The 25,435-nt window shown below is 42.6% G+C and overlaps 1 protein-coding gene across 3 annotated transcripts in view; it reads right to left on the reverse strand.

Moving 5' to 3' along the window:
• IL1RAPL2 (interleukin 1 receptor accessory protein like 2) overlaps positions 1–25,435 on the reverse strand; it is a 556,641-nt gene that overhangs the window by 524,018 nt on the left and 7,188 nt on the right. For 2 of the 3 annotated variants that reach the window (XM_090060565.1, XM_090060564.1), the window contains exon 2: positions 13,175–13,275. In XM_090060565.1, coding sequence (XP_089916691.1) covers positions 13,175–13,256 — 82 coding nt within the window. In that variant the 5' untranslated portion in view covers positions 13,257–13,275. Of the gene's footprint in view, positions 1–13,174; positions 13,276–25,435 lie in introns of those variants that run through there. The other variant, XM_090060567.1, reaches the window with a different exon arrangement.

Raw genomic sequence — 25,435 nt, forward strand, 5'->3', positions numbered from 1 at the left:
GATAACTTTTACAGCAGATTTGTGTAACTGCAGGCTGGAGATCCAGTTCATGCCAAATCTCCACTTCCCCAAGCAGTAAGAGAGCCTCCAAAAATTCAACTTTTTGAGAGGACAATGGATGGAGCATCTTATTTATAGATACACTTCAGTGGGGAATTTGATAGGGATCCCTTCCCTGCTAGACAGAGTTTTACTCCTTCATTCCACATTTGTAAAGGCCCAAGACACTTAAGAAACTAGGGGGCTGAATTCAGGTTTTTCCTCTAGCTCACCAAGTTGGAGATAGTTTTAGCAGTTGGCCCACGGTATCTGCAGCAAACCCTGAGAAGGAAATAACAGATTTAATCACCCAAGCCCAGATGATACAAGCAAAATACTGTAAGTAATAGGTTGCAAAGTCATTGTGAATAAGAGTTGTGTTGACCTAAATCAGAAATGAGCCAAAAAGCTTCAGCTCTCCATCTGCTCCAATAAAGCTGAGAAGCCCCATTCCTCTCAGCCTGGTTTCCAATTTAGTTCTTTGATTTGCTGACAATTATAGATGTCATTTGGAACGGAGACATGGCATCCCAAATGTCATCTGCGATACTCATCCTGATTTCTAGCTATATTTTTGGTTGTTTCCCCAAATGCATGTGCAAATAATCGGAACTTCCTTGACTTTGTAAAACTGGGCATATTGAGTGTGGCAAGGCCACAGGGAGACAGCAGTAGAGCCAGCTGAAAATTGGGATGCCCTGTTTGTAAGATTTTTTTTTTCAATTTGGTTTCAGCCTAAGCCTGTTCTCACAGAAGAGAAATTTCAAAAGAAAAATTGTTTTGGAACTACCAGAACTTCCAGGCTCCAAGTTCCAGCTCTGTAGCAAGGAGCCAGGAAACGCTGGGGGATCCATCAGCTCCGTCTCTCCGAAGTAGACCAAGGAGCCAAAGTCCCAGTTTGAGCCAAGGCTGCCAGGGTTTCAGAGCCCAGCTCCCAAGCCTGTGGCCCAAAGCCACAGATTCTGGAAGCAAAGTAGGGGTCTTGGCCCTTGGGCAGCCCCAAATCCTGTTTCAAGATTTCCCAGCTTCTGGTCCCTGTTCTACAGCAATGAACCTAGAAATCTGTGTGTGCCTGGCTTCCTTAGAGATGCACGCCCTGGAATACGCCACACCTTCCATTCACAGAACCTGCAATATTTCCAGGAAAAAAATATTTCTGTTTCTATGGGTTGGATTTTCAATGAAGCTGCTGCACTAGAAAAACACTGAGCCAGCTCCAGTCAGTGCAACAAGACCTGAGTGCTGGCACTTCACGCTGGAGGATGCCCCAGGATGCAGCTTATAGTCCCATCCTGGTCCATATAAAACCTGGAAGCATCCAAAGGCCTAAATGTGGAAGGTGAGTGTCTCACTTCCAAAAAGTTTAGACCGAGTTTATAGCTCGAGTTTCCTCCTCCTCACCTAGGACAGCAATTCCGACCACAAGGAAGGTTCTTTGCCTCAGAGGCAAGACAAACAGAAGTTGAGAGCAGACCATGGAAGTATGGAAAAGTAAAGAGAAGTGACTTGTTTGAGGTCACGTAGCCACTTTGTGACAGAGACAGGGCCAGAATCCTTGGCTCTCCAATCTCCCCTTTCACTGGCAACATGTACACTAGCATACATGAAACCATTCATTTTCAAGCCTAAGCCAGGCATTTTTTTGTTCCTGCTACCTAGATTTCACTTGGCAAAGTTTAGAAAAATTCAGTAAACAGTTGTTGTATACTTCCTCCTATTATATTAGAAAAAAGCAAAGGGTGTTACATGGCAGATAAGTAAAGAAATGTATTGGAAAAATAATAGTTATTCAAAAGTACAAAAAGGTCATCTTCTGTTTCTAACAGTAGCTACTGGTTCTGAGTGCCTATTTGATGTCCAGTTTCCAGAAATCCAGAGCTATAATTGGAGTCAACTGGACATGGAGGCACCCGACATTTTTTAAGGCAGGCCCAGGGTGTCTCAAGCGTGAGCACTCTTGAAAATTTTGAACCAAGCAACTTGCTTGGTCATTGGGGACACCAGCAGAGAGCAAATAGTATTCCCCCCAAGAGTCTCCGTGTTTGGGAATTGTTCGCTACGTGCATAATCTAATGTTTGCAGTATTAAAATACTAGTCTTATGTACTTACTGTGTAAATTATATTTTTCAACACACTGGACAAATAACTCATTAACTGCTCAACTGAAAAAAGCCCCAAACCCCAAGTCTCTACTTTCCAAGCAGATCTGATGCATTTGGAGTCTCAGTTCCTTATAGGCCATGGCTTTAAAAACAAATACAAACACCTGATTACTTAGAGCACTGAAGTGCCCTTGGATAGAGCCCTTTTAAACTATTTGCATATTAATATTTGAGAGAAAGGAAAAAGAGTTTGGGTGGGGTCGTAGGAATGGAAATTCAGCCAAACCACCATGCTAGTGGCAAGCAGATGTCATCGCAGCCGCTGCATGTGGCAGCTGCCTTGGGTGCCTGGCCACGTCGTTACATCTCTGGCGTCTAGAACAACTAAGCCAAGTAAGGCAAATTTTTTTTTCTATCCTTCAAGAAAAGTCTTTCCTTCTCTCTCTGCCCTAAAATCGATATTTCTGAAACCAGTACTAAGAAGTCAGCAAGAACGTGACCTTCTAAGGCGTGGAGACCTTTAAATGAGGGAGACTTGTCCAATGGCTAAAGCAGTGAGTTAAGATTCTGGAGACAAATGGTTTAACTTCCAGGCAGCCACAGGATGGTTAGGTAACTTGAGGCAAATGCTTTCACCTCCCTGCCCCAGCTTCTGCATCTGTGAAATGGGATTGTGAAGCTTTTTATTCAGAGAGCTTAAAATTGGACATTAATTATCAAAGACGGCTGAACCTTCCCAAAAGAGCCACAGAATCCCATCAAGACATGAAAATCCTACTTTTTGGCAACAACCTTCTTAGTACACCACAAAGTACAAAATATGTTTCCCCTCTCGTGCTCATCAACAAGAACTTCTTTAAAATTATGCAAGAGTTCATTTCATACAGGAACATAGATCTAGCCCTAAACTCTGATGAGATCAAAGTGAAACAGTTATAAAGAAACGCTAGACAAGAATTGATGGTATTCACACAAGATTATACCAAGTGGCGAGGCTCCAAGGTCATTTAAATCCATATTTTTCCCCAATATCAGTACTCAGGAAAGGAGAGGGTCAGTCATATTCATAAAGCCTGCATGCTCTGCTCAAAGTGACAACTGAATACGGATCACAGACACAAAACTTAGGCAAGTATCACTACTGAATTTTGTCCCATCAGACCCTTGCATTTTGGGTTCATTGCCTCAAGCAAGTAGCTTCTTGGTAAAGCTTGGATTCCATTTCTTGTTCAATACCTGGGATACCTAATGCACACAGATTAAAGGCCAGGAATCCCACTAGCCACCCTCTGTGTCTTGAGGAAACATCTTTTAAAAAATCTGGCTTCTAAGTGACTTTCCATATAACACAAAAGGAAGCTTGTTGAAACTGTGGGGAGAAAATTTAAAAATCAACTAATTTTAACGCATCCTCTAGCAGCATCACATCACAAGAGGGTAAGTGAAAAAGCCAAGGTGCAACAGGGCACAAAGATTGTTTTTCAGAACGGGTCTGGGTGGCTCTGAAGCCTGGAGGATGAACTGAAACCTTCATCTGAGACCTATAAAAAACTCTCCAGGGTTCGTGAAATGAAGACCTAAGAACACAATGCTAGTCTCAAGCTTTCTAGTATTCATCAATATGTGCCATGATGACAACCGCAGCAAAATGAACTCACACCCTTATTTCTTGTATTTGGGTGTAACAGCAAATATATGCGTGTCACTGTCCCCCACGACTCACAGACAGACACCGCGACAGAAAAAGGAATTGCAGATCAGCCTGTGCCTGAAAACACCACACAAATCTTTGACCACAAGCTTCTCTCTGGCCTGTCTCCTGTGTACTATACGTCTTCCTGTCAGCCTATTACGAGTACTAATCATGCTTCTTATAGAGAAAGGATCGATTGGGTTTGAAAGGGTTAGAGATAATAAAATGATAAAATGTACACCCTTGAGGTGACACTGCATCTTGGATCAATTTAGCTTTCAGCTCATAGACAGGCAATCATTTCTACTTTAGCAAGTAATAGCAGGTACCGTAACAACAGAATTTCATGCAGGACTAGATACCAGCATTGGCAAAAAGTATTGAAAGAATCCCTTCCCTCTGTCACAAGTCAGCAACTTAAAAATATTTAACACAGCACTTCCTTGGGAGTTTCAGTGGGAGGCTAAAGTTGATTCTATTCTATTAAAAAGTAAGTAATCTGAACAAAACTGCTGAAAAAAAGTACATTATCATATTTCTTCATTTCTTCACCATTTCCTTTAACCATTTTACACCCTCCCCTCTCCTGTAATTTTACTGCTTAATCCTTTGAAGGTGCAGTCACAGAGTGGACTCCACATAAACCAAGACAGCATCTCATCCATTATGTTCTGGGCGTCCGTTGCTTAAAAACTGGAGGTGAAATGCACTAATCACAGCGAGTGCGACTGTCGCAGCAACCAGCAGAACTTCATTCTTTAGACTCCACGGACAGACCCATGCACGAGAATTAATTCTCATAGTGGCAGCCCCTAGATCTGTTTCAGCACTTATCAATTCTCCAGTCCCTGTGAATATGCCGTGTAATATTGCAAGATCTGTCTTAATAATGCACTCATGGCAGGTTGATTTTAAAGTTTTAGATGTTCTGGCACCACAGTCCAGATTCTCAAAAGGTCTTTAAGCACTTGCGTCTCAGTATGAGTTTCAAGAAGTACTGAAGTGCCTGAGATGCATAGGCCTGGATCATCTAAAACTGGGCATACAGAACTAATGGACACTTTTAAAAATGGAGTTTAAATGGCTTAGGTCACACAAGAGACACAGCTGGTAACATAGCTTTCTGTAACGTTAAAGTAAATAGCTAACTATTAGGTATTTGTGCAGCTCTGTAAGCTTTCCAAACACAAAGTACATGGTTCCTGCCACGAAAAACATAAGAAAGTAACGAATCAAACTCTTAACTTCAGGAACGGGCCTTCCTCACAGAATCAATAACACTGCAACTAAGCAAGAAAATTACTTACGTGAGAACGACTGTGTGATCAAACCCTCCTTCTAGACAAATCATCATAAGCAATAGTCAAACATCCCTGGATGAAATCCTGGCCCCCTGACATCATTGACTTCAGTGGGTGCAGTGTGTGTATATGTGTATGCTCGTGAAACGATACTTCCCAGGTCAGCGGATAAAGGTTGTGCCTCAGTAGGATTGTGACAGCTTAAGTACATGCCCTGATAGCTCAACTTTTGTTTTCTAGTGACATGTTGGCTGTAGGCTAGAGTTGGTCTTCTTAAACAAACAGGGCAAACCCTATTTGCCTAAGTGGTCCCACTGAGCACGATCTGGTCCAGCAGCAATAGCCTGACCCACAGACAAGTAGGCTAAGGTGAATTCAGGAGGAAACCCCATGCTGTTCAAGGAGTGCTTTGGCTGTCTTCAGCCGATTGTCTACTCACTCGCATGCCAGATGCTACTGTGGGGCGTTCACTTAATTATTCAGCAGCTGCAAGTAAAATATTAAACAAACCCATTACTAATGGACAGCTCAGAAGGAAGTGGCAATTTGAACAGAAGTAACAGCTCTCATAATGCGAAGCAAACAAATGCCAGAGCAGAGTCAAGATTTTTGTTTTACTGCAGGAGCACCAATTAGAAGGGCCAGGAGAAGATCATCATTTAGAATGGGGCTGTACACCCCAAGAATCCTCTGCAAAATAACTTTATGCTTGCAAGATATACATAATACACCGCCTGCTAAGTATAGCTAAGGCCCAACTGGTGTTGTATTTGTAGGCATTTTCAAATGCCTAATTTCAAGGCACTTGAGCATCTGCATCCAAGTCTCTTACTGTGACTGCAGGCCAACTTGAACCTCTGGACATCTCCTACACATCTTCAGTCCTCTCGTGCCACTGCTTATGCCAGAACAGACTTCAAACTCCACCCCAATACTCCTCATATATTTGAATAACCAGATGCCAGGCAAAGATCTGAATTGGAGTTTCACTTCTGACAAGCAAATGTCCTAACCACTAACCTCTTGGCAATTCTGGGGCGGGCCTCTCTCATCAGAAATTCTGTTCTGGACCCGAGAGATTAAAGTTTCCCTGAAACTTTCCACAAAAAAAAGGAAGAAGCAACAGCTTTGCTTCTGACCAACAGATATTTTCCAATGGAAGTGTTTAATTAAAACAAATATTTCCAACCAACTGGAAGACACAATCAGTGATTCACATAGCACCAGTAACCATCACCTTGTCTTTTTCATACCCACCTTCAGAAATAGCTAACCATTAGAAGAGGAGTAATGGCTTTTAACTAAGGTTTTGATGCACATTTTCATTCCACATTTCTCTCAATTGGCTTTTCCCAGCCTTCAAAGCTCCTACCTTTGCATTTTACAGCACATTGGGAAGCTCTAATGGTGTTCATTTATCTTCATTCATAACCTCCTGTAGCTTTTCTTTTGGAAAAGGTGCCTGGCTTTAATTTTTACAGTCCAATTTTAATTGTTTTAATTATACAGTTCATTTTAAGGAGTCCAAAAGAAAAGAAAAAAGGGACAATAAAAGAACTTGCTTAAGCAAGCTCAGCATTTACCCATGTCAGGGGAGAGGTCATGAAAAGTTTTCAATAAATTCTTTGTTTTTTTTCCCCTTGTTGTTTCTACCTGAATCTCCCTTTCCCCCTCCAAACAGAGTGCTTAAACATTGCCAGCTGTCACCAAGATAGCCCTGCCTAACTGTAAGGATGCTTTGTATCTGGAAAAGGCAGAGGCGCAGATTCCCATAATGAGGTGCATGGCTTCGCAGGTGACTTTGCTGGTAACCCACACAGAGTTGTCGGATCATGTGAGCCAGGCTCCTGCTTCTCCTTTCCACCTGATAGCAGCTAATGAGATGAGAGGTGGCAGTGTAAAAACAAAACAGACAGCATATAAAAAAAGAACACTACATTTATGCACCAGCCTAAGTATTTTTCCTTTTTTTTTTTTTTTTTATTGCCAGGGCTGTGAACACACACATGAGCATTAGGGAAGAAGTGAGAAGTTGAGGTTGGCATTGGCAAAGGCTACATTGCCATGTTGTTCTCCTCAAAAAGACTGTAGGTGTTACAAAAGATAAAAGAAAGATAAGGTTCTCCTTTGTTCCCTGCTCCTCCAAAATCTGGAGGGGTCTGATCTTGCATTTCTATAGGCTCCCAGAGGTCATCCCTGACTATAAAACGCACAGAACACTCTGAACTAAATTCTATAAAAGAAGAAGAAAAAAAAAAAAAGTAATTGGTGATTCTGGAGGAGACTTGTGAAATTGGATTGTTCCCAAGGGGATGAGTACTTCTCTCTGGAAATCAGGCCCTGCTAAGAAAGATCTCCTATCTAGGCACAACTAATCAGTGTTGAAAATTTAGGCCTTTGCTTTTATATAACACAATGGTTGTGGCTGCCCAACAGACTGAACGGTATTCAAGAGGCTCAGGTACCCAACTCAGAGCCATTTCCAGATGTCACAGAACTGTGTGCGTTAGATCAGTAAGGAAAGGGTCAATATCACAGATTGGTTGCAGGCTTCTCCAAATGTTTAATGTTTTGTATATATAAATTACTACTTTGACCCCAGTTTTGTAATAATCAGAAGCAAGATCACATTGCAACAGGAGTATGGAGGCATAAGGCATGCTGAAGTTAAAAGATGTTAACATTTCATATTTTGGCTCAGTAAATACACACAAAATAATAAAAACATCAATTACTAGCTGTAATTCCAGCAGTGATTAAGTCTAACATGTTTAAATAGAATCTATAATCTGGAGCCATTTACTTAGAAATGCTATTATTTTTAATTAGTTTTATATTCCCTGCTATGACTGTTCAAAGCACTATATAAAGGACTGGAGGAAAATAACTCACTCTATCAGATTAGCAAACCCCCCTGTTGGCTGGCACTTAACAGCTCCCCTAACCTTCACTTTATTTGGACAATTTTCATCTTGTAGCAGGTTGCAAGCCTGCCTGGGAGGAGGTGAGATAGGCAGCAAGCCTCAGAAACTGCTGTCCAGCTGCAGGCAAACAAGACAACTACAAGCCTGCTTAGGAAGACTGGCCAGCTGATAGGGATAATTAGCTGGCCACAGGAAGTAAAAGGCTCCCAAGAAAGGAGGCTGGGCATGGAGGAGGTGAGTAAGCTTACAGACAAGAGCCTCTCCCAGAGTCCGTACAGAAAGGACCAGACATTTGGTCTGTGGGTTTAAAGACCCAGACAAAGTATCATAAAATCATAGAAGTCGGGTTGGGAGGGACCTTGTAGATCTTCAAGTCCGACCCCCTGCCTGGGCAGGAGAAAAAACTGGGCTCAAATGATCCCAGCTAGGTAGGCATCAAGCCTCCTATTAAGACCCCCAGGGTAGGAGCCAGCACCACTTCCCCTGGAAGCTGGTTCCAGATCCTAGCCACCCTAACTGTGACACAATTCTTATGGTATTCTGTTTCCGGTTGCAGGTTTCAGGCTTGCAGCCTTCCTCGCTGTCTGGCCCTTTAAAACTACAGGCCAAATGTCTGGTCCTTTCTCTACGGATCCTGGAAGAGGTGCTTGTCTGTCACCTTACCAGCCTCCTCTCTCCCCAGCCTCCCTTCCTGGGAGCCTTTTACTTGCTGTGGCCAGACAATTATCCATATTGGCTGGCCAGTCTTCCTAAGCAGGCTTGCCATCACCTTGCTTAGCTTCTGAAGCTTGCTGCCTATCTCATCTCCTCCAGGGCAGGCGTGCTTCCCACCTGTCAAACCTTTTTTACTATTAACACTCCAGTGAAATTACTCTCAGTATCTAACCATTTCTTCCTAGCCAAAGTTCAGCACTAATAACTACATCCTCATCTCCCTAGATTGTCTCAGCCTTTGACATACTCCTCTGGAAATGTCATCCTCCCTAGGCTTCTACGATCTCTCCTAGGTTTCCTACTGCTCTAATTATTTTTAGATTGATCCCTCCGCATCTCCATGTGGCAGGAAGCCACCTTTGTTTCTCCCCAAAATCTCTGTGCTGTGACAATTTGATTAGGATGGGCCCAGCAGAGGAGACACACCTTTACCCTGTCTCTTTAGGTAACCTGAGCTGGCTACAGTCCTAAGGGAGGGGGGAAAACTGCTCCCTCTGCCTACATGACTGGTATCAGCTACCAGGTGAGGGGCATCTACCTGGTGGGCTAGAGTCTGCCCGGCAACTAGTGATGCATTTCAAACTGGTTGGCCAACAGCCAACCAGAGCTGGCCTCCACTGGACCAGGTGAATGAGGTCACGGGGGCTATATAAGTTAAGACTGCCCAGGAGGAGGGGGCAGCAGTCATGCAGGGGACTCGGACTTAGAGAGGAGCTTTACCATCTGAAACTGGCTCTCTCCCCCATAACTCATGAGCGAGGAATGGCCTGCCTCCAGAGGGAATCTCCAGCAGCCTTGGGATGATGCTTGTGAGTAAGCTACTCGAGATCTGGTTAGATACATAGCTGGCAGTAACTCAGATGCGTGATCAAAAGGCTTCCTCAGCCAGACTGTTATGCTCGATGGGATTTCTTGTACCCTATTTTCACCCTACCCCTGTAATCAATACAGTTCTCCGTTGTGACTGGTGTAGGAGACTTATTGAGGGGTGGGTAAATTATGCCTAAGAGGCCCCTTAGGTCTGCGGACTAAGGGAGACTTTCCTTTTTGGCCCCCGATTTGGGGAAGTGCCCTAAATGCCTGCACTGGATCAATTACCCATAGGACTATTAGGCCTGTGTTTCCCCGAGGACACAGGGCCGAGAGAGTCCCTTCTCGGGGTGATGGCAGCTTACGCTACCCGCAGGCTAGTGAGTGTGCTCCAGGAAGGGGGTCAGCCAGACGCGAGGCACCCCCAGGGAGGCACATGGAGCCTGGAAGGTGGTTGGGCACAGGGAGGTGAGTGGCTCAACACAGGAGCGCCCCCTACTGGCCCGCCACACTCCACACCCTGCCTGTCACTCAAGTCCATTCCCTGGGAGCCATCTTCAAAATAAGTATCTCCCTCCTGGATCCTCACGGTCATGCTGTATACACACATCTAAATCTTGCAGATTCTTTCTGCTCGGCATCTCAAAAAACATGGTCTTTCCAATGGACCCATGCAGAAGAAGCTGTGCCCAGGCTCTCATCTTGCATCTCATCCTCCTGTTCAACTAATACAGTCTCGTACCACTTAAAACCATGCTGCTGAAGAAATCATTTTTCTACCTTGTCACTTTAACTATATAACACCATCACTTTGCAACCCTCTACTGGTTCAGCCTTCTCAGTCACATTACACAAGCCGCATATCTTCTTTTTCCAGACAACCCCTACCCAATCCACCATCTCTCACTCATCAAGAGTGTCGCTTCCAGTTCTGAGCAACCCACAATGGCACCCTCCATCGCCCTCTTCTTACATTTTAAAATGGGAACCATTTTGCTTTGTCCTCTCCTGCCCCTCACCCTTAGAAGGAGCAGCTCTGCAGAAACATATGAAAAAAAAAAAAAAAGAGAAAAAAACCCAAAATGCTAAACCTTTCCTGGGATTATTCTTTGCCAGGAGGCCTACCAACAACTTAACAGTTAGTCTGCCAGTGTGCTATGGCTAGTGGGTATCAGACTGAATAATATTGTCTCAGTTCCCTTGAACACCCATCTGTCTGTATCCATCTGCTGCCTCCTATAACACAATCCAAGTATAAGACAGAATTAAGAAGAGGAGTGTGCTGGACACCTTTCCCTCAGTATGCCATATTCTGACAAATATATAACATTCACTGAAACCCCAAGTGTGTATTCAAGTAACAATTCTTCACATGTAAAAGGTCCTTTATTTTTTCTCCTAAAGAAGGTTATCAATTACAGTTCAAAATATTCAAATGCAACACAGAAAAGTGTCTCTCACACACAAATGTCTCAAAAAGAAAAATACAATTGATAATCTCTTCTGCATAGCAACCTAAAATATCAGCATATTGACAGCAGAAAATTAAACATGCATGATAAGGTAGTTACAGAGAAAGACTATATATTTCTACTTTAAGTTCATTTTTCTTCCTTTCATCTTATCCTCAGTGCATGCCAACCCACGTAAATAAAAAATATAGTCTAGCATGTAACATTTAGCTCTAGATAGCCTAATATATTCAAGTTTTTTTACCCCCTACCAATATTCAACCTGAATTCAGATTGATAAGAATAAATTATGCCTTGAGGTATTGGCAAAAGTCAGTAAAGTGACCAAAAAAAAAAAAAGAAAAAATCAACATACTAAAGCATAATTAATAATAAACCATCAGCTGGCAGATACGGTAACCAAAAGGTTTGTAATAGATAGATAGATAGATAGATAGATAGATAGATAGATAAGGGCACTGACAATATCTTTCCCTACATTAGTCATCTGGGGTCAGCTGCAAGTCAAAATGCTGCCTAGTCATACAAATAAAATCCTTCACTTAAACATTGGCAAAGTTTTCCATTTAAAAAGTATTTCCCCATATAAATCACAGCACTAACTCTCCCATAGGCTTCAGACCAAGTCAATAAAGCCTGTTTTCAAACTTGAGCCACAGGTCTATTATTATGGCCAAATCCCAATTACCTAACTTCAGCAAGACAGCACAGGACAAGTAGGACTAGGCCCTTAAGGTGAAAGTTATATAGAGATTATACGATAGCTCAAAACTTACATTGAATAACATTACCATTTACACTTTCAAAATCATTAAAAGAAATCTGCCTAGCATTTGGCTGTTCCAAAAATAGATATTAGCCTTCTCCAGAAATCTGTACAACTCCATAATGAGAAATTAACTGCATTTCTCCCTGAGAAAAGTGCATTAGCTAAACTTGAAATCAACAGACACCCGCCAAGTCATTTGTTTTTACACAAAATGCTATTGCTAAATATCTTAGCTGAAAGATTGAGGACAGAAAGCTCATTAAGACCCTTATGTTCATATGCATAGCATGCAATTATTGCAAAAAAAAGTAAGTAGTATATACATAGTCGGCCTATGAGTATACACTGCACATTCAACTGTCATTAAATAATGTACATACCAGCTTACTACTTCTGCCTTAAGGCCTGTCTATGTGTGGAAGGAACAAGCAAGCTGGGTTCCAGTTTAAGGCCCAGCCCGTATTCCATGTTAATCCCCATTTAGGCATTTCTACAATGACATCAATGTCTCTATGCTTGGAGTCCATGCAGGACTAGTGCAATAATCATTTGGGGCTCTTCTAAAGGGGCCTTAGATCTTGAGGCCTAACCTTGCTATCTCCCGTCCTGTAGGAGTCCCTTCACACTCTGATTTTGATTCAAGGGGAACATCGTATCTTGCCAAAGGGCTAAAACACCACTGGGGATTAGGAGTAACTTTTGCCTTGACTGACAGCTATTGGATTTCAATGTTTTCACACAGACCTAGGCCAACTCTCCCCTACGGTCTTGAAAAGAATACGATGAGTCTTGTTTGCATTTACAGTATTGGCCTCTTGACCAAACACAGGAAACACCCAGATCTACGTCTCACTTCCTAGTATGTGAGCATTATTCCCAATTAACTCCACACGACTGCTAAGGGCAAACAAAAAATTTCCACAGGGACAAGGGCACATGGGGAGTTACTATGGAGCCAGTAACATGTTATATGAGCAGTTACCACCGAGTCTCACCCAATTTCACCTTGTATGCCCAGGCCCCTAAATCCAGACAGCCCTCTAGTGTAAATGAGAATTTGACAACAGAAGGAAAAAAAAGTTATCAATGAACTCAGCAACGATTTTTCAGAGCAAATCATTTTTTAATCATTTTGGGCTTTACAAAACTATTACACTTCCACGTAAAACAGGGCATACCTAAAGAAACCCCATGACAATAACAACATAAAGTTTAGCCTATTGCATAAACTGGTGGGAAACAGATGCAAGAAAGGGCATAGTCAATGCAACAGGAATATCTAAAAGGGTCTGTGGCATGATCACAAAATCCAGACTTAGATAAAAAAAAGATATTCTTCTGTGACTTACCAGAATTTCTCTTTGACACCAGCTTCCAATTTGTGCTGACTACAGTACAGATCACAAGAACCAAGAGAATGGGAGGCTTCATCTTTCACTCTCTTTGACAGCTGAAATGCAAACATAGTACGAAGTCTGAATCACAGCTCTTTGCTACAACAAAGCAGCAGCTACAGCTGAACATTTCTCAAAGAACCATTACAGGGCAGGGGCTTACACTAGTGACTTCTGGGTTTATTTTTATGCAGAGGTAAGAAAACATAATTGTTCAAAGTAACTGTCTATGAATAATTGATCTCCAAATACCAGACAAAAGTTTTGAAATAACACTCAGGACATTTATCACTTTGCTATAAAACTGAGTTAGACTACGTGTGCACTGCTTCCAAAATAAAGTTGTGATAGATTTTGTCTGTTCCAGCCAAGAGAATCTGATAGCCAAAGATGAATCTTCTCTCATACCGGGAGAGAGAGCCTTTTAAACTCTCTTGATTTTCCACATTATATGGCAAAAGATAAGGGCAATTATTCACATAATTCCTCTTAGAAATCTTATTTCCCCACTGGTTACATTACGAGAGATACTGCAATGAATTAACGCTATTCCAACGATTTCACCTATAAAATGAAGTCGAGGCAAGTGAACGAAATGCAGAAGTCAATGAATGTGAGTCTCTGGGTTCTAATATAAAAAAGATAAAAATTAGTCTCTCTGGTGACTTTTTACAGTCTTTGTATTACTGACTCTAGAAAGGAAGAGGAGGCTAGTCTGAAATTGCAGTTGGAATGCAGTGCAGTGACTGAACCAAATTCTGCTTTTATTTAAGAGTACAAAGTCACTCGCAAAAAATGTAATGGAGCAGAATTTACCTCTGCCATAGTTATAAAAACAGGTCTATTAGATCGCAACCCAGCAAGAGCCCTTAAAAAGTCTGCTTAACTATAAGCACCTGAGCAGTCTTGTAGGAACTCAAGGGACCTAACGTGCATGGCTGAAGTCATGCTTGTTTAAGTGCTTTGATGGAGCAAGACCCTAGGAACTCATAATTGTAGCAAAGCTTCCTGTTGGCTCCTGCAGGCCTTGAACCAGGGCCTTTATTCTCACATAATAGGGGTGGGGTATTTTTGATCATCTAAATCAATAGGTAGAAGTTAAGGATTAAAGAAACATTGAACCTTTTACAGCCTTCTTTAAAAAAAAAAAATTTAAAAAAAAGGAAAAGAAAAGGAAAATATGCAAAACGGCCTACACAAACAGTCAAGCTACAGACGAAGGAAATAAATCTTCCCCTTAAGTTCACACACCATAAGTACAATGTTTGTCTGGATAGTCCCCTATGGTTTGAACCACCCACAGTAGTGGACCAGCAGAGTTACTGTGTGAGGCTCAGCACATTCATTTTAAATAATAAAGTAGCAAAAGGGAGTACAAGGCCTGTGATTCCCTGGAAATCATACATTTTAATTTGAGTTTATTACATTATATCTTTTCCCCTTGTAATTTTACAACCAGCCTACTGTTGTGTGAAAAAAATGTAAGGGACCATGTATAATCACTTACATGATGGCAATTAAGCTGCTATTCAATTATTTCAAAATTACCACTTACACTTTAAAATCCCTCCCTCCCTACTGTACCATAGCTATAAATATGCAGTGCTCCTTTCTCCCGAATTCTATATTCCCTTGAGCACTTTATGCCTATTGATTCCCCAGGGTTACAATGTTAGAGAACCAAAAGGATACATGGAGAATTATAAGTGAAGGCTGTCTGACAACGGATAATGAAGGAATTAGTATTCATTTTTCCTTAACCTCTCCTTGGAGTGCCAAATCCTGATACAAGTAGGGCCATCTTGACAAGAGAGTTTTTTTTTTTAAAGAAAAAGTAATTGAACTAAATCTTTTGACAGATAATTGTAATGATGATGTTATGCTAGAATGATTTTCGAGTGTAGCTTTGCAAATTACTTTCCCTACTTTACTTGTTCTCTCCAATTCTTTCTGTAGAGGCAGGTAACTCAGGTCCCTTTTTTGTGCTGATTTTTTTTCTCCTTAAACTAACCATGCTGCAGCAAATAGCCTATTAAAACCAAAGCAAATTCCACTTAATGGCACATTATTCATGCTAGAGAAACTGGGCAAAACCCTGGCCTTAGTGAAGTCAGGAGAAGCTTTGCCAATTGCTTCAGCTGGAAAGGTTTTCAACCATGATAGATGTTTGCTAATCAATCTTTCTACCCGAGAATAATGAGGGAAGATTTCTATACGTCATTCCTGTGACCCCTTCATGAGCGAGTAGCACTTCCAAGAATGCCAATGCAAAATGCACCAGTGAATTTCCTGATGGTATCATCCCCAAAAATACTGATTTCAGTGGCAATGCACCAGAAGGTCAAAATGGTTGAAAAGAAATGTGGGTGGGCAAACTCCATCCATTCTTTAATGTGGGGAGAATAAAAGGGAGAGGGGAGAGAGAAAGAACAAAATTCTATATGTCTGGATGATAAAATTAAATTTTCCCTCCATTCCATACAGACTTGCTACTATCTGAGTTCTTAGGAATGAAAATGTACAACCAAAGTCTAAACACCCAACAGTTAAGGCCAAATGTTTCCAAAAGAGTACCCCATTTAAGCTTCTTGGATGCTCCTTTTTGTCTGCAAGTCAGCCGTTTTATGAAGAACCATATTTAAGGAGGAGTGCAAGATGCCTGGAAGGAAACCAAATCTTAGTGCGAAACTCAGAAACAAATACTTTAGATCATGCCTTGCTCTAGCTATGACCTGTTCACATACAAAATGTTCTTTAAGCTGAGGCTCTCATGCTGATGGGAGAAGTTAAAGTGTGTTGGAAGGTGGTAGCACTAAGATTTGAAGTTGGAGGCTTAAGTTTCACTTAAAGCAAGTGTTCAACCTCTTTGTGAGATACTATTATAGTAACTGATAAGGCAATATGTTACCTACAGTGCACTAATCTCCCTTGCAGTATAATTCAAAACCTTAATTGCAACCTTGGCAACATTAGCAAATATGTAGACCTGAGGTGTATAGAAATGCACTGAGATAACCTGAGCAGGCTATTTTTACCGGTCCTTTGGGGGCATAACTCAGTTCCTTGTGGTGATGGAGAGTTTGTTGCTGTCAGCGGAAACCTGTTGCTTCGGCATTAGCTGACAGCAAGGAAGTCCTGTAACTTGGTCTTTTACTCTTTTTCTTTTTAAATACATTTATGGGATAAAAATGCAAAAATCCACCATAAATATTAGATCCTGAGGCTGAATTCCTTCTCTTCTTTCCATGTAAATGTCAGCTATTTCATTGGGGAAATCCTGCCATCTCTGCTTTCCCTTTTTACAGTACGGATCAGTGGCTGACCTTCAATAAAAATAAGTCAAGCCAAATACAGTTGGAATCTCATGTCCCTTCTCTTCTCCCTAATCAAGGTTGACCTGGATAGAAGTAAATTTTTCTTCTTCTTATGGGGAAATTATACTGAACTTTAATTGGCTTGTCACAGCTAATATTTCCACAAATTAGCACAGTCCAGTTTAAGACGCGCGTTAACCACCCTGACCTGTCTTCATTTCAGCTTTTTTTTTTTCCTACTGTGCTTAAGTCTTATGGTTAGAAGGCCCCAAGGGAAAGCCATCCACTATCCACTCCTCTCTTGGTAATCCCAGAAACCAGGAGCCCTTAGAGGCTTCAAAAATGCCAGGTGGACTGAGTTTCCCAGAAGGGGCATCATCCTGCTGTTGCAATGGCCATCAGCAGCCCCGTGGCACATTGCAGAGGAGGTTTGCTTTGTACTCAGGTGCTTTACAGCTGTGGTGCATAGAGCAGATGTCCTTGCAGCTTCTTCTGGGCAGATGTTTGCACATGCTTGTCTGCACTTGCAAAGGACTGGGTCTAAGGACACAAGGAGGTGCCCTCCAGTCCTATGTTGAGGTCTCTGCCAATGTCTGCTGGGCTGCAAGAGGAAACAACCAACTGGGCAAAGCTTTGTTGCTATCACATAACAGCTCTGAACATTTTAACACAGACACCACCAAGGTCCTAAATACATGGGGCAAGTTGGATTGGTATAAGAACAGCAGTCTAGCTCAAGGTTCCTGGCATGATTCCTACCATTCCTAGAATGAATGCGAAGTTTTGCTTTGGACCAATACAGAAGAACCCATTCCCCTTCCACCCCAGCCAAAAGCAGCAAGAGTACAACTTGCCCAGTAGAAGCAGGTGCCACAGAGGCTAGAATTACACCTGTTCACCACTGGCCCTGCACTCATGGCTAGGGCAGACTAGGGCAACAAAAAAATAATGTCATTATGGGCACAACCTAAAGTTTTACACTGATAAAACACTGGTATCCTGGGCAGACTGCAAAAGCACAAGCAAGCCTAAATAGATGTGATGGGGCACAGCTGAACAGCAGAGCTAACCCAAGCAAAGTGAGGCCCAGCTGCTACATTTTGGTGAAAAGGACTCAGCTCAGCTTCCTGCCTGCCCCTAGCAGGTGTTTCACCTGATGCCGTTACAGATAGTAATAAGACAAAGGAGGGTTTCTAGGCAGGGACCCTCAAGGAGCAAAGGCAGCTATACTTACAACTCATGGGGCAGACCAAGCAGTACTTCTCCATCTGGAGATGGACTTGGCCTAACTCAAGACTGCCAACCACAGACAACAGTGAAGGGGACACAGGGGAGGTGAAAAGCAGTTTTACAAGAACATGTGTGAAGATGACTAGCTATGACAACTGCCAGGCCACCCTCAGGGCTGGGAGCCCTTTCTCAGTACTCACACGCAAGCATCATTTGTATTTTCTGGCTTTTCTCAAGATTATGCCCCTTGCCTCCCAAAGAACTGTTCTGCATTCGTATAGAGCCTGCCTGGAAAGAAAGTACTGCCTACCACCGGTGCCCAGATGAGTACAAAAAAAGGGGAGAAAAAAAGTCAGGTTTCTAGTGAAGGCTTGCACCGGTATTAATGGTTGAGTTTTCCAAAGGAACGCCTAGCTAATTGAACCAACTCTGTTGCTGCCAACAGTTATGTTTGTGTGAAGAAAGTAAAGGGGAAGCAGGAGAGGTGGGGAGGGGAGGGGAGGGCAGGGGAGGGGGGATTACTGTAAAACAGAGGGGGTGTTTGGCTAGAGAAGATAATCATACCTGCCTCTCCCTGTTCTCAGTGATTAAGTCGTATGAAATAACTGATACCCCTCCTTCTTCCCCCCTCCAACCCCTCCATCATACCATTTGTGACAGCAGACCCCAGATTTCGGGCAGCTGTCCAAATCAGAGTTGTAAGCAACCAGCAAGTGGAGAACTGAGCTGCAACGCAGTATAAATATACCTCATTTTCCTAATAGACTCCTTCAATCTGATATTCACCCCCCGATCTATACTGAAACACTGAGTCCTATCTTCCGAGCCCTGTCCCACCACACCCAAGCAGGCTTGCAAAATACTCTCTGGTTTTTTTTGTGCATTCATTCTCCCCAGCTCCAATAACTTCCACAATTCGAAAGGGTCCCAAGTGAAATGAGCAGGAGAAGTATATTAAATCCGAATAGACTATTAATATTCGGTGAGAAAGAAAAACAGTGCAGGCTATATCAGGCTCCAAGTCCTTGTTTTTTTCATAAAATGAGGTTGCGTTCTAATCTTTAGAGTTATTAATCTCATTTTTAAAAGACTTGTATGGGTTGTTTTTTTTAAAAGGGCCTTTGTAGTTTGTTTTTCAAATGCAAAGCGCGAGTTGCTGACGCTCCATGGGGCATTGCGGATACCGGTTTCTCCACAGTATTTGAGACGGAGAAGGTGCTCATTAAAAACAAGAACCCACCTCTTTGGCAGTTTCCAATTGTCAGGTTTTGTTGCTCAGAAATCTCAGGGAAATAAATTACTGTTTTCCCACACAAAGCATGAACTGGCAACACCAATTCTTTTGTCTTTGTGCTTGTACTCCAGATAGTGATTTATGTTCCATTCCTTTTGATGTTACTTTCCCAATTTCTAAGGCTTTTAATTTTAATGAGAATTTTTCTATCAACCTGCTCCTCTTTTTGTTACCCTACCAAAAAACTTTGAGCAGCATATAACTGAAATCTTTCTGATCCATCTCTCATTCCTTGTTTCCAAGGGTCTCACTGCCTTCCAATATACCATACAAAGTCCCCTCTTTATGAATGCCCAATTTTTACTAGGGGAAAACTGATACCAGAAAAGCCTGGAGTTTATATATGCCCACTAGAGCTGAAGATCTGAATCATGCAGCATCCTTCAGTCTGTTGCTCAATGAGCACTGAATAAGATTTCATTTTTGCCTAATTCGCTGTGCATCTCCAACATCTTAACCAGGCACTTAAGTCTTCTCAATATGCAGCGCACGTAAGTAATTCTGTAACAAAGTTTGGATTTAGCATTCATACCTCAGTACCTGAAACTCCACGACACTGCTGCTCTGCTGGGCTCAGCCCCATGACTAGGTTAACATCTGGCAAGCTCAGATTCCTGCCCCCTCCCCCCCGGTCTATAAGCAATTATACAGTAAAATCAGTACTAGGCTATCTGGTGGCTCAAAAAGCAGGTGACTTGGAAACACTGCGTGGCAACAGAAATACAGTTGTGCAGTGGAAAAAGCTATTACAAACTGAAGGGTGTAGTTATGCCACCTGCAGTTTAGTAATATAAATGGACAAGGGCATGTCGTATTGGTGCTCTAGGTTTCACTCTGGCTCCATTTAAGTGCTAATCGTTCAAAGCTACAAGGAAGAGCTGGGAGGGTGGAGAACATAAGCTTTACAGAACCTTAATTCTGTGACCCCTTCAAGGCTGAATGCCTCTTCAGTGATATCGGTGGGGTGCCACTGATATCACAGTCAGTCTGGAAGAGGCTTCAAGAGAAGCCTATTGCATCACTACTCGGATGTTCATAATGGCTGGTCCCAACCATAAAAATCAGACTCCTTTTTTGGATAGACCTCTTCAGCAACTGTCTACATTTCACTAGCATTAGTGAATTCCTCCACTCCCACCACTCAGCCACTTCTTGGGGCTTTACATTTAGGTTTTCTGTCTATAGCTTTACTTTCAAGTCTCATTCGTCTCTCACAAACCCACATCTCTACCAAAGCTGCAACAGAGCAGAATTGGGTAGCTAGCACTTCATCACCCAGAGCATCACAATAAATATGAAGAGCGTTCTTGTTACCAGGAGGCCCGAGCTCATTGGTTTCAGAAAGGGGAAAACACAGGTAGGAGAAGAAGACCGCATTTCTAGAACTGGTAACATGGCATATCCCGCGGCACTGCTTATGTGACTATTACCACCAAGCCTTCCTCTTCACCGATTTCCACTTGGGGAGATGTTCACCCCAAGCCTCCAGCTATTCAAGAACACACACCATCCTTCCTTTTAAACACCAGCCTTCCTTTTAAACTTCTTCCTGGCTACTTGACTTAGCAACAATTCTCTGAACTGAAGCTTCCTGGAATAGTCATCTTCTTAATAATTCATCCAGAATTCTTATACTTGCTTCTCCTGGTATTTCCCCAAAATATCTTTAGGTTGTTCATCTTTTATTTTGTGACTCTACATCATCATCACCTCCCCCCCAGCCCTTTATCTTCCCCCCCCCACCCCCTCCAAGTCTGCTTTTTCAGTCCACCTATCTGGCTCAGAATAATTTAGGCAGCAAATAGGTTAATCAAAAATCCAACATTCACTCAAAAAGACAGTAGATGAGAAGTGCTAAGGATGAAGCCCTCCAGTCTTTCAGTCCCAACTGCTATTAACTTCAGGAGCAGTTTCATTTCAGTTAGAAATGAGCGTGAAATTCATTATGAGACCTTGGAGACAGTTTTTGGCATCCAGCTCCAACTTCTCCATCCCTTGCTCTCACTCCAACTATCCCATCCCCACTTACCAGTTGTCAACAGAGGTTGTGAGAGAGCAGTTCACCATCTCTAAGGCTAGGGACAGAAGTTGCACATAAACTGGTAAAAGCAATCAGAACCCAGTTCAGATCTATAACAACAGAAGTTCAGTGTGCATAAACTGCTTTCAAAATGGCCGAAACTAGATTAAGATAAACCTGGATAGATGTAGCATTAGACTTACATTAAATTGATTTATTCAGCTTCTGTCCCAGATCCCCTCCAGATTCAAGTGAATTCACAGCCCCCCAGCATCCCAGGATGCTTTGCACCTCCCCTGCAAACCCCCGCCCCCCACAGGGTGGCTAGGTTAGGCTTGACCCAAGCTGTCCGCTCCAGCCAATCAGGAAGTTCTGCTCTAGCACCCCCCAGCTTCTAGCCTAAGCCACTGCAGGCATGTGCCTGCATTTCCAGAATCCAAATGGATGTCTGTTCACTTGCTTATCAGCAAGGATCCAGGTTTTCCATTTCCCATGGGAAAACAAAAAGTGGATTTCCCGTTTTAACCAAGAAAAATACAGATTTTTCATTTTAACAGAGAAACACACCGATTTTCCATTTTTGCAAAGAACTCTGTGCAGGCTGGCAGAGTTCCAGGCTTTCCAATTCCTCTGTAACACAATGGTCTGGCCCTTTAAGAGGGAGCAAGAAGCCGTGTTAGAGAAGCCCCGCTGTGGGCATTTTGGGCACCTATACACATACGGGACATCAATTAATCGAGAGTGTTGGAGCATGCTGATTAGCATGCTCCAGCAGCTTCCAGCATCCCCACACTTCAAAATGGCAGCAGGCATACTTTAACTGAAGTTCATGGAACAAGCTTTAGTGAGAGCACCCTTGCCACCGTTTTGAAGTGCGGCACCCTGAACATACACGACGCTGTGAGCACTTTAATTAGAGAACCACTCCATTAAAGCACAACCTCCTCCACCCCAGAGCACATGTAAAGACGCCCTCAGGTAATTAGGGAGTTCCCCACTAGTAGCCTAAACCCCTAAAGGAGAGAGAATAGACGAAAGCAAAATGTGTAAATCAGCAGTTTTCAGGCAGGAGGTGAACTGGACCCAAATACATTTGCTACTAGGAAGGGGCCATACTCCTTCTCTGGGCCAGAGCCAAGGGGCCCCTTCCTACTGCCTAGAGAAGGGCCAAGGCTTTATCTGTTGGTTTGTTTGTGCATTTGGTGGAAGGACTGTGATTTTGTATTTGAACAACTAGCTGTGGTGCTCTGTAAGGAGCAAAACCAGCTTGCAAGGCAGCGTGCTCACCAGCCCATTTCCATCTCCACAGCCCCAAGCATCCCCAAACTCAGTTCACAGAAACGGCGGGGTCCAATGTGCCTAACACCGCATGACAGTTACTCCCCATACAGGTAGCGCTGCCATATTCACCGGGCTTTTCAATCACTCTCTTGAGCAAGGCTTGCCCTTCCCAAATATTAAATATTCATCTTGCAATTAGTTCTGCTGCTGTTAAAAGGCTGCTGCAGCTCAGGGACCACTGCTACATTTTGTGACAGCCTGGAGGTTTGTTTTCTTTCTTAACCTTACTTACACTGTAGATGTCTTTAAAGAAAAAAAAAATGGAAAACTAACATTTGGATTATGCAACACCAAAGTAATCATGACCATTTCCACAAAAGAACAAGTTTTGTTAGCATTTCTAATTTACCTTAGGCATCAAATTGAACAGCAAAGGTCAAACTTAAGTCTTCCCCTGCCCCCTCCCCCCGCAACATGAAAATTGCCATTCAAAGCTCTTTTGAATCATCCATCTCTTAACCTACCAGATGAGACGGGGCAAAATACAGCTGACACTGCTGCTTCTCAATCACATGCTCCTTCTGAAATATGGCCATTGGTTTGGAAGTGCCTTGTAAGAGCCACGAGTTTTTAGCTCATACCTAAAAGCAGAGGTTCCCATCCTGCCTCTCCTCAAAAGGATTTGATTGCAGTGGGCATTTTGAGCGTGTAAGGATGGGACCATCTAGTCTACTCTAAGACGCAGGAAGCCCCTCTGTATGGCCACACTAAAACAAAAGAATAGGCTGCATCAGTCCCGTGGGGCTCAATCCTGCCAGGCACTGAGCACCTCCACCTCTACACCACTCCAGTTAAGCCCAAACACAGAACTGCTCCCAGGCTTATGGACTCGGATAAGGGATTTGCTGCACTGGGCCAGTACCTTCCATCACCAACCCCTAAGGAAACAGAGCTCCAGGGGGAATGACACAGGCAGCTTGTGTTCAGCTGCCTTATTAAGACAATCAGCTTTATGGCCATTACAGGTAAGCCCTATCCCCATTCTATCTGGAAGAACACATGGCAGGAATAACTGCATTAGAGCCCCATACTTTTGCAGCCAGGAGTAAAATACGTAACAGCTGGCAACACATTGCAGGGCTTCTTGTCCCAACCACAGATTTTGAGGCCAATCAAGTGAGGAGGCTGTTAGTCACCTATATTGGATGGCTCAGGAATCAGTGATTTCATCAGGAAACCTGTCATCTCTAGGAGGCTAATGCAAATCCTCATGCGTAATAGGAAGTAGATATTGCTGGGATATTATTTGTTACTGCCAAAGGACTTCACTTCCCATTTTAACCAGTTAGCCCTTCTTCACAGGGAAGTCACAAGGAGAGAAAGGCTCTCAGTCTTAGGCTAAGCCTTAGCTCATAAATTTACAAAGCTCCAAAGAGAAACTGAATTGGATTTTAACTTGGTGCTGTCAAATGTAGGACAGCTACTCTCCTCCGCCACCTTCTCAGATTCTCAGCATTTCAAGATACTACTTCAATACTAAATAGAAAAAATGCACCGAGTGTTGTGCTAGCTCTCCTGAAGGTGTCATTGCTGAGGTAGCTCTCATTCTCTGCGTAATATTCCTTGTCCCAGTTGCTGGATTTACCAATGTCAATGGAAACCTTTCCAGCAACAGAAAGGCTTCAAGATCATGCACTCAATTTTGAGCAGAGCACACAGAAACACTGACCAGGCACCAATGCTTTCTTTGTAGGACACAGGTCCACTGCCCAAAATGACATGCATAACAATTGCATACAGGATGGGGATGAAAGAATAATGGTGTGGAAAGCAGACAGAGAAAGCCCTTTGCCCAAGCACTCAGTGAAAGGCAGCAGAGCATGCCTGGCTTATGAAGGTTTTAAATTAGTGTCCAAATATCTGCTTTACTTATGCAGGCCTACTCCTACGTAAAAGGCTTTTGTACCCCAATGATTTTAAAGTCTCATTGTAAGAAATGCCTCCTGGCTGCAAGAAGTAGAAGTAGTTTTGGTCATATTAAAACATCAATAATAAAACTCAACATGACAAAAAAGCTGTTGAATTATACTCTACAGAAAAGGCCCTAGGGGAGTTCACATGAAACCTTCTGATCCAAGAGTTGCCTATTAGAGTCTTCATTTATAGCAATGACTGAAATGCATGAAACAGAAGGCTCATATTTAATATCCCAGATACTTTTAAACGCTCCCATCTTTATAGTATCAGGATACTAATAAAGAGATGTGCACACTAGAAGATCTTGTCTGAACCTTTCCTAAAGCAAGAATCCGAGTAGCTCGTCTGAGCCTGTCAGCAAACAAAAGAAACCAAAGCCATCTCACATTATCTTGTAGTAACTATACTGAGCCTCATGAGTTTGCAAACCAGTCTTGCTTCCCTGCACACTAAAAAAAGAAAGGGAAAAAAAATCATTAAATCAAAAGGTAAAATTGTGGCACCTCTCTCCTAATTAACTTTCTACCTCCTCGAGTCCACTTTTTCTCCACCTTGATCACAGTTACCTTTGGGCACTTCGGGAACCAAATGTTTGTCGCTTCCAGCTGCACCCTAGATTGTACCTGATTAGACACTCCTGAGTTCCATGGAAAACTGCTGGCTTGTCATTCATTCATTCATTTTTCCAAAAACCTCTGGCTTTAATTTGATCTAGCTTTAACTAGCTATAACCCTTCTTCTCATGCGTCACCTATTATACAAATAAGCTTGTCTTGTGTCACAGCTTTTAAGTTTGAGCAACCTAATCATTTTATAGACTTTCAAAATGAAATAGAGGTTGTGGGAGGAGTGCTACATTTGTACTTCAAGCAAGCGCTTCTCATTTATGAGGTCAACATAATGGACCCATTAATTTACAGCCATTTTTTCCAGAGTGGGAGCTATTAATATTCTACATATATTTACTTCTGCAGAATGTGGCTTAATCAATACGATACCTCAGGCAATGTGAAATACTGTAGGGTACATAAAAGAAAAGATTGTCAGACTCAAGAGATTTTATGTCCACTGATTGGGTTTAACCATCTGGCAGGTCAGAG

The sequence above is a fragment of the Crocodylus siamensis genome, chromosome 8 (genome assembly GCF_052110815.1).
Source record: "Crocodylus siamensis isolate JL-2025a chromosome 8, ASM5211081v1, whole genome shotgun sequence".
Classification (NCBI taxonomy): Eukaryota; Metazoa; Chordata; order Crocodylia; family Crocodylidae; genus Crocodylus; species Crocodylus siamensis.